This window comes from Astatotilapia calliptera, unplaced genomic scaffold, assembly GCF_900246225.1.
Source record: "Astatotilapia calliptera unplaced genomic scaffold, fAstCal1.2 U_scaffold_25, whole genome shotgun sequence".
NCBI lineage: Eukaryota > Metazoa > Chordata > Actinopteri > Cichliformes > Cichlidae > Astatotilapia > Astatotilapia calliptera.
In genome coordinates this window covers 84,045-94,428 of record NW_020535762.1, presented here as the reverse complement: position 1 = coordinate 94,428, position 10,384 = coordinate 84,045, and the positions used below count along the sequence as shown (strand labels likewise).

The following is a 10,384-nucleotide window of genomic DNA, read 5'->3' as shown; positions in this document are numbered from 1 at the left end:
GGTGCAGAAGAGCACAAATTCTCTTATACTTTTTAATAACAATGATCACTAACATTGCACACAGTGAACAGAACTGTTAGATAAGAATTTGATTATCAAAAGGTCTTTCCTTGTATGATTATTAAAAGGGAGAGGGATTAGTAACAGAGGGAAAGATTTTACTTCATCTTTTTTTCAGTTTTATGTTAAACTAAACCTAGTGTTCAGTTCTTTCGCTTGTTTAAATTTAGACAGATTTATCATCGCACTCTCATATACACTTTTGTTGTTGATGCAACATAAATGTGCATCAATAGGTATGTTATGTGTCTTTGTACATTCTGATTTTAATCATAGTAGATATGTTATATGTATTGATCATGTTTAATACTCACTTTAACTTAATTTAATAATTCTGATGTTTCTGATACCTGATTAAACTAGTGTTTATGTTTGGTTTGTTTAAAATGTTTATGATATTTTTTGCCACACATTTGATAACGTGTTAAAATATAAACTGAATGTTTAAATTTAGTAAAATGTTTTCACAATTTTAATAACACATCTGTTTTGTTAAGACCAGTGTTGGGAGAGTTACTTTGAAAAGTAATAAATTAAAGTTACTAGTTACTTCTTCAAAAAAGTAACTGAATTACGAGAGTCTAAAAATAATTAATTACTTGAAAAGTAACTATTGCGTTACTTTAACCCTTCAAAACTGGTTTTGCACAACTACTTTTAAATCGTGATAGCACTGCAACCACGTGAGCTAGCGCCAAATTTTTTTTGCATATGAAACCGGAGGAGGTGTACTTACATCTTATGCCATCAGCTTGTCCTAGGTCACAGTTTCCTTCCACATATAGCTTTGTAAAAATTGTATAAAAAGCACTTGAGGCAACAAAAACATAATATTCCAGAAACACGCGTTGCCGATCCGATCAGCTGTTCATAACACTTCCTACGTTGGAATAGACGTCAGCGCGAACTATCGCATGTCCGCCATGTCCTGCCCGAAACCAGAAGTGACATCATTTTCGCGGAAATGTAGTTTTTTACCATCAGGGCCTCATGAGCCTATACTGGAGTTTTTAAAGGTTATGTTTGACTTTATGACTTTCTGTGTCGTTTCTGGGATGCTTAGGACTCATAATGCACTGCTGGAAATAGTTTATTTTGATGCATATGCTGTTTTTTTGCAAATTTGCAGTATAATGTTTATTTTCGTTTTTCCTGCAGTGTATAAAAATTGGTATATTTCAAAAATAAAACTATGAAGACACTCAAAATAAATTTCCTGTGGTGGGAAACTATTTTGTGCAACTTTTTTGTATTTACAGTTTTGAGGGATAAGCCTCTTAAATTTCTCTAACTAGAAATATATGTTAAAAAAAACAAAAACGATTTTCAATTTTTTTGTAGTTTATTGCACTTTTTTGCAATTTATGTAATTACTATGCACTCAATGCATACATATTATTAAAATATAGACTGTAATGGTTGTATTGATGTATAGCAACTTGAAATGCTCCCAAAAATGGCTCTACAACATGTAAAAATATAATATAAGCTCTGGCGGACTTGGTTCTATGGTAGGTCTTAAAGGGTTAAAAAAATGTTTAACCCTCTGGGGTCCAGGGTATAATTGGCCATTTTTAAATACGTTTGATGTTTCCTCTACATTTCACCTTTATTTACCTTGCCTAGTTTAGTATCATTCTTCACAACCTCACGTGTTTTGACATACTGTATTAACACAATTGATCTAAAATCAGACAAAAAAAAACAGTAGAAAAAGTTATATTTTTTACTTTAACAACCACAAACATGTTTAATGAATCATATTTCATAACTTTAAATGCCAATATAAATTGTCAATTTTAAAATCCTATGCACAAGTTTTGCAAACAGCAAAGCTACTTGCAGCCATTTACCTTTTACCCTTTTTGTAAAAACTATTTCAAACTATTTACAGAACAATCAGCTGTTCTGCATCAATAAGATGCCACACAAATTATTTGTGCCTGTCATGTTCGGAGGCAATAAGACGCAGGGTTCTCAAGCACGAACCACTTTTTATTGAGTTGTAGCAGCAGTGTACGTGGCTACATCAATTTCTGGAAAAAACACATATACACTGGTCTTCTAGCGACCTCTAGTGGCTGCCCTCATGGTAGCCTTACTAGGACAACATAAACAGATTTCACAACATCTCCCCTTTTAACAAAGGTACTTTAACATAAAACAGTGTTGTCAGAACGCAGGACATCACAGGGGTAGACTACCCTCAGTCCTGATAAGGGATTATTCTGCCCTTAGAACATAGAAAGGAGATAGTCCTCAGTCTCTGAATCTGAGAGGTACTTTAATTTCCCGCCCCCTGGAAGTCACTCTCACAGGTGTGGTAGGGTGGAGAGGAGACCCCGGGACAGGGATTGGCAATGTCTGCCTTACTGGTGGTTCTTGGGAAGCGGCCGCCCCTTTAGTTGGAGTAGTCGGTGTAGCTGGAACAGTGCTCTGCTGCTGCTCCTCAGGATCAGCGGTGCCTGGGACAGGCTGAAGGTGTCGTCTGTTGCGGCGAGTCACGTTCCCATTCGCCATCTCCACCAAGTAGGATCTCGGCTCCTTAGACTTACTGATGACCTTGGCTGGAGTCGTCCACCCCTTTTCCCCGTCAAGCTTCACTACAACATCCTGGCCTGGGAGAAGCTCAGGAAGTGGACGAGCTGAATGTCTGCGGTTGTAGAAGAATCTGTAAGAGTCCTTAGCTGCAGCATCTCTTTGGCACACTGTGTCCCTATTGACTGGACTGGGCAGCAATGTCTTTTCGAGTACTGGGATGGTGGTGCGGATTTGACGTCCTGTCATAAGTTGAGCTGGGCTTGCACCGGTTGCTGCAATTGGTGTAGAGCGGTAACTCATTAAGGCTAAGCAGGGGTCAGGCTGTTTGAGAATGTACTTGGCCGTTTGGACAGCTCTTTCAGCAGCTCCATTTGACTGGGGGTAATGAGGGCTCGACGTAGTGTGGGTGAAGCCGTAACTCAGTTTGAAGTCTTGGAACTCTGATGATGTGAACTGCGTCCCATTATCACTGACCAGTTCTAACGGGATGCCCCATCTAACGAACATGTGTTTAAGCTTGTTAATGACCTGTCTGCTGGTTGTTGTAGTGAGGGAAGCAATCTCAATGTCTCTTGAAAAATAGTCAACAACGACAAGAAAGTTCTTACCCTCAAGCTCGCAAAGATCAGCTGCAATCTTTTGCCAGGGGCCATTGGGCAGAGGAGTAGTCACGAGAGGTTCCCGTCGCTGTGTAGGCTTGTGCTCTCTGCAAAAGTTGCATGACCTCACCTTATGTGTTATTTGAAGTCCAATGTTGGGCCACCACACTGTTGATCTTGCGCGCTCTCTACATTTAGTTAGTCCTTGGTGGCCTTCATGTAATTGGTCAAGGACACTGGGTCTAAGTGCTGTGGGAATTACGATGCGATCGTGGTAGAGCACTAGACCATCTGATTCTGAAAGGTGGCTTCTGGCTGCATAAAAGCCTTGCAGTGGTGAGCTCTTTGCCATTCTCCGAGGCCACCCTTGTCTGATGAAGATGATTGCTTTTTGAAGCTCTGGGTCCCTCTGTGTAGCTCTACGAATTTCCTCCAACTTATGTGACTTGATAGGTTTGCTTGTCACTACGTTGCTCACATATGCCTTGACATGGCTGTCTGTCTCGGACGGGTAGCATCCGTGCAGTGGATGTCTGGAGAGTGCGTCCGCCACCACTAACTGTTTACCTGGAACATGCTCAGCAGTGACATTGAATCGCATCAGTCGCATCAGCAATCTCTGACATCTCAGTGGCGTTTTATCAAGGTCGTATGAGTTGATCAAAGGCACCAAGGGCTTATGGTCAGTTTGTAGACGTACATGACCCATGCCTTGGATGTAGCGGGTAAAACGTTCGCAGGCCCAGACAGATGCTAAACACTCTTTTTCGATCTGCGAATATCTTTTCTCTGCGTCTGTGAGCGTGCGAGAACAAAAGGCAACAGGCCGTAACTCCCCGTCATTGTCCTGTAACAGTGCAGCACCCAGGCCATAGCTGCTGGCGTCCGCACTGACAACTGTTGGTCGGCCTGCATCATAATAACAAAGTGCTGGTGCAACCACGAGCATTGCTTTTGCTTTGTTGAATGCTTGCTCCTGAGGCTCGCCCCACACCCATACAGTCTCTTTTTTGAGTAGATTGGAGAGGGGGTGCAGCACCGTGGACAGGCCTGGCAGGAATTTTCCAACATAGTTTATTAATCCGAGTACCTGCCTGAGTTGTTCTACATTGGTGGGGCTGGGCATCTTGGCAATAGCCTCCACCTTGCCATCATCAGGTTTCACACCATCCGCACTGATGATGTGACCGAAGAACTGTAGTTCATTCTTTCCAAAGTGGCACTTGGACCTGTTGAGCTTAAGTCCTGATGCTTTGATTGTCTGTAATACTGCACCTAAGCGTTGGTCATGTTCCTCTTTGTTAGCCCCGAAAACCAATATGTCGTCCATCACGACGACAGTCCCCTCTAGGCCCTTGAGCAAGGTGCTCATGAGCCGCTGGAAGATCTCGGGTGCTGAAGTTATGCCAAATGGCAGGCGTCTGAAGCAAAACCTGCCCATGGGAGTTATGAACGTGGTTAGTTTTTGGCAGCTGGGATCCAGTGGTATTTGCCAGAACCCACTGGAGGCATCCAAAGTGGAGAAAACTTTAGCCCCTGCTAACTTAGGAGTTATGTCATCCAATGTGGGCAAGATGTACCGTTCACGCTTTACTCCCTTATTCAGACGTTTTAAGTCCACACACACCCTGACCTCATCCTTGTTGCGCTTTGGAGCAGGCACCATTGGTGCACACCAGTCTGTTGGCTCGGTGACTTCCTCAATGATGCCAAGTTTGAGCATGCGCTTTATTTCCTTTTCCACTTTTGGGAGGAGAGGAAAAGGCACCCGGCGTGGGGTGGTTACACTGTACGGCACTGCATCTTCGGTCAGCTCGATTTTTACAGGTTCACAGTTCAGCAGGCCAATTTCTCCGAACACATCCTCTTTTAAGTCACTACTGATTTTGTTAACTCTAGTGACTAATCCCATGCGCTTTGCTACTGTCTTCCCCAGTAGGTTACTTGCATATTGCCCTTTTATAACTGTAATCCAGTACTGGTACTTTTGGCCTTTGTACTCTGTAGTAGCAAGGAATTTACCCATGCACTTGACTTTTCCACCAGGGCTGTACACAGTTGGCTTACACTGGATAAGTTTGGGTCTCTGCTGTAGCTTATTAAGGGTCGTTTCTGTCATAACAGTGGTGTCTGCGCCTGTATCAATTTTGAAATCAACTGGACTGCCATTTACCAATAGCTCAATGTCCCAGTCGGCATCTGAGCCTGACTCCTCAATGACTGTTGTTTTTGGCTCAATTACTGCTCCTAGGAAAAGCTCCCCTATGAAGAATGAATCCTCATCTGAGTCCTCTACAGCCTCAGCCCTGACCTCTTTTAGCATTTTGGTTTTGCATACAACTTCAAAGTGTCCCAACTTATTGCACTTTCTGCATCTTTTATTGCGGGCTGGGCAGTTTTCTCTTTTGTCATGCACCCTGTTGCATCTTTGGCATTTTGGTTTACTCTCACCATGTTGTTGCTCACGTACCTGATGAGGTTGGTAGTAACTCCTTCTCATGCTGTTATAATGCCTCTGTTTCACCTCATTCACTGTGCTTTCCACTCGGTCTGCACTTTGCTGTTTGACTTGTTCACTCTGGCGTGCTAGTTGAATGGCTTTATCCAAAGTTAAGTCCGCCTCGAGCTGGAGTTTTTGTGAAACATCTTTGTCAATTAATCCAATGACGATACGATCCCGGATCTGCTCGTCTTTACTGCCGCCGAACTCGCAGTGCTGCGCGAGCTCGTACAGGCCCCGCACGAAAGCCTCGACCGTCTCCCCGGCCCTCTGGCTCCGTTTGTGAAAACAGGCGCGGTCATGGATAACGTTTCTCTTTGGGACAAAGTGCTCATCGAACTTTTGTATAACCAGATCATACTCAAACTACGGACTTGGCCTGGCCTCCGTAGCAGCAGGAAACACAAATGAGCCATATATTGGTTCGGCATCTCTCCCCATGGAGTAAAGAAGCGAGTTCACCTGCACTTCGCCGCTCTCCATCCCTAGCTTGGACGCCACTCGAAAACGGGAGAATCTCTGCCGCCATATCGGCCACTCTGCCGGCCGTGTAAAGTCGAACGGCTCCGGAGGTCCAAATTTAGCCATTTCGTCGTGTAACTCGGCGTGAAGTCCTCAATTCTGACACCATGTCATGTTCGGAGGCAATAAGACGCAGGGTTCTCAAGCACGAACCACTTTTTATTGAGTTGTAGCAGCAGTGTACGTGGCTACATCAATTTCTGGAAAAAACACATATACACCGGTCTTCTAGCGACCTCTAGTGGCTGCCCTCATGGTAGCCTTACTAGGACAACATAAACAGATTTCACAACAGTGCCACTCCAAATATTTCTGTCCACTATAAAGGAGAACATCACAGCCTGATACCTCCAGGTCTGACAGCAGCAGTTGTATCACTCTCCTGTTTTCTACCTGGAGACAGCAGTCGCCTCATTGTTCTGACACACAACACAAAACTATCCACAACACTACACACTAACTACACAAGACAACACATTAACTACACACTGCAAACACGCTGAACGTCACAAATCTCCCACATTGCAAAACTCTCTCTCTTTCTGCTGTCTTTCTCTCACTCTCTCTCTCTTTCTCGCCGTCTATTCTGCCCTCACTAGGGTGTGAAGCTGGTTTCTAGCTTGGCAGATAGCTAACAGGTCCACAATAAACATCCAGGAGTCAGCGGATACGTTTTAGATGTTTACTGTTGAAACACTGTAAAACTGGTACAGAAACACAAATAAAATACTACATTTCTGCTGTAATTGCATTTTCTTTACAACATCAAACATTACGCCATGCACTACAATGTATATAACATATAAACACAAACATATCCAAACCCTTTCACTGGTTATAAGGCCCACACGTTTAGCGATTAGCTTAATGCTAACATTACATGAGAAATCCCATAGACGGGCTAACGTGTTAGCATCGCAGCTGTTTTTCCTCACAAAAGAGAGTTTCTCACACAAAACTCTAAACTGCTACACAAAACTAACACTGGAAAGCTTACAAAACAGATAGCAACTACTTACAGGCATGTGCTCTCTCAGGCTCAGCAAGAAAAAGTGAACAAAAAGTGGAACACACAACAGTTTGGCTAAAGGACTGTTTTTCACTGGTGAGGTACTATGGCAAGACTGCTGGTACAAAAAACCCACCCAAATTATCATGCCTGCCTTAAAGGGGCAGCACACTCCCCGCCTGGTATAGAGTACTATACCACTATGTCCCTCTGAGTAACAACACAACTTCAGTGGCGGGTCTCGAATACACCCTGGGGGTGCCTCCTTGAACAACTCTCACCTCCACTTTCTGGACCCTGCTGTCTTGACCCGGAAAGGTATTTACCACAAGTCCTGTGGGCCATTGATTTCGTTTAGCCTCCTTGTCCTTTAGGTGCACAACATCTCCAACTTGCAGGCTGGCTTGTTCTGCTTGCCATTTCCTTCTTGGCTGGAGTGTCGTCAGGCACTCTTGACGCCATCTTTTCCAGAATGAATCCACAAGGCATTGAACTTGCTTCCACTGACTTCGGTAGAGATCCTTGAGGTCAATGTCTTCCAAAGGAGCAGACACGGAGTCCACCTTTTGTGTTAAAAGCATAGCAGGGGTGAGTATGGTCGGCAAGTCTGGATCTGACGATACAGGGACTATTGGCCGGGCATTCATGATGGCTGCGACCTCTGCCATCAGCGTGGTGAGCACTTCGTGTGAAAGACTAGGGAAATGCATCTTGAGCAACATGCTATCCAAAATGCGGCGAGCCATCCCTATCATTCTTTCCCATGCTCCCCCCATGTGGCTGGAGTGTGGAAGATTAAAGTCCCATGTGCAGCCTTGGTCTTTGAGGTAAGAATGAAGTGTTGCATCTTCTGGGGTTATACCAAGTTCTTTACATGCACCAACAAAGTTTGTGCCTCGGTCTGAACGAAAGAGCTTTGCTGGACCTCTGATGGCAGTGAATCGCCTAAGCGCATTTATGAAGCTCGACGTAGACAGAGATTCTATCACCTCCAGGTGAACTGCCCTTGTTACTAAACAAGTAAACATAACAGGCCTGCACTTACTCTCTGCAAGGCCTCCCCTCATGCGACGGGCACAAACCGCCCATGGTCCAAAAACATCTAATCCAACTTGGGTGAAAGGAGGAGATTGGGTCAAGCAATCAGCAGGTAAGTTGGACATTTTTTGTTTTTCCAGACTTCCTCTCAACCGACACACTTGTGTATGATACTTGATACAAGTCTTTTTCCTCCCAGAATCCACAGTCCAGCTGATCTGATGGCCCCTTCCGTGAAGTGCCTACCTTGGTGTACTACTTGCTCATGATAATACCGCACCAACAAGGTAGCAATGTGGTTTCTTTTGGGAATGATTATGGGATGTTTCTCTTCCCATGAGATTGCGGATAATGACGTGCGGCCACCAACTCTCAGTACACCATCTGAATCCAAGAAAGGGTCAAGTTTCCTGAGAGGACTGCGTTTTGAGACAAGTTCTCCTTTGAACAGGCTCTTGAGTTCTTCTTTCAAGGCCTCGTGCTGTACAGTCTGTACAATTACTGTTCTTGCCTGTGTACGCTCATCTACCTTTGTCAAATCTCCCTCCAGAATCTTAGCACAGGATCTGACTTTCTGGATGAGCTTTGCTATGCCACATACAAGTGTCTTCCAGCTGGAAAAGCGCTCAAACCTGTGTGAAGATGTCTTTCAGAAGCTCCTGTAGCAAAGGTTGCAATCAGTGGACGCACATCTGCATCCCCGTCTGGTTCAACAAGCTCAAAGAACTCTGGTGGGGTAAGGGCAACTCTCTCGTCGTTTTCAAGAAATGATGGCCCAGAAAACCAGTTTGTATCTCTCAACAGTGCAGCTGGAACTGGTCTGGTACCATGGTCAGCAGGATTGTGTTCTGAACTAACAAAGTGCCACTGTTCAGGCTGCGAAGACTTCCGGATGCGTGCTACTCTGTTAGCAACATACACATAAAATCTCCGGTTGGAGATTGCACTCTCTGCACTGAACGTTTTTGTGGCAGTCTTTCGCTAGATGAGTGAACAAATTGCAGCACTTAAAGCAAATATTATTCTCTCTAAGATAAGCTTTCCTTTCATCCAAAGATTTACTCCTAAACCCACGACAGTTTCTGAGGGGGAGTGGTTTGTTATGGAATGGGCGTTGTTCATCTGGTTCGACCCTCCTCTTCCCTGAGGGACTTGCTTGCATGCTTTTAGAGTTTGAGGAGACTTCTGTCTTTTTGACAGAAATGGGTATTTTCATGTTTGACTTGAAGGGGTGTTCTGGCTTCCCTGTCCTCCAACCACCTGTAAGAGGGGCAAAACTTGGATCATTGAGCGTTTTGGCTTGATCACAAACAAACTTTGCGAAGAAGGAGAACGGTGGGTAAGACGCTTGATGATTTTCTTTGTAACGAGATGCTAGAGAGACCCACTCTTCATGCAGGGAGTATGGCAACTTTTGGACGATTGGAGTGATGCCCCGAGATGTGTCCAGGTAACTGAGGCCTGGTAGGAACCCATCGGCTCTGGCGGCTTCAAGCTCCAAGAGAATGTCTCCCAGCTCTCTCAGCTTTTGATTTTCTCGATTTGAGATTCTTGGAAAATCATCCAGTTTCTTTAGGAGAGCTTCTTCAATTGCTTCTGGCGATCCATAGCAGTCTTCCAACCTTTGCCATACCATTCTTACACCTGCAGCTGCATCGTGTATGTGGACTGCTCGTATCCTCTTAGCATGCTCTGATGACTTTGGTCCCAGCCATTTACATAGCAGATCAAGCTCCTCTCTTGACGTCAGTTTTAAAAACTGTGGAAAGATTGCTTCCAGGCCCAGTAATTTTCTGGCTGATTGTCGAACCTTAACAGCCCAGAGCTTATCATCTCTCGCTGTATTAGATACTTGGCCAAGTCTGTGGTCACTCCTAAAAACTTCCCCTTCTCCCTAAACAACCAAATGTCACATGTTGCCTTATCATTTTTTTGATTGGCTTACATGGTAAACTCTAACACCAATAGGGAAGGGGTGTTTTTTCTTTTTCTTTTTTCACTCACAAGGGGAGAGTGTATGCTAGCGCTGTCTGTAGAAAACGCTGTTTTTACCGTTCTTCCCGCTCTAAACACCACTGTTTTGTTCAGAAAAAAACATCGCGTGTATTTTTTATT

The 10,384-nt window shown here is 44.3% G+C and overlaps 1 protein-coding gene across 1 annotated transcript; it reads right to left on the bottom strand.

Moving 5' to 3' along the window:
• Positions 1-2,319: 2,319 nt before the first annotated feature.
• LOC113017868 (uncharacterized protein K02A2.6-like) lies at positions 2,320-6,229 on the bottom strand. Its single transcript, XM_026160973.1, has 2 exons — positions 4,262-6,229; positions 2,320-3,964 (listed from the first exon to the last, which is right to left on the bottom strand). Exons 1-2 carry the CDS (start codon positions 5,698-5,700, stop codon positions 2,320-2,322), a joined length of 3,084 nt encoding a protein of 1,027 aa, XP_026016758.1. The 5' UTR covers positions 5,701-6,229.
• Between the last annotated feature and the right edge of the window lie 4,155 nt (positions 6,230-10,384).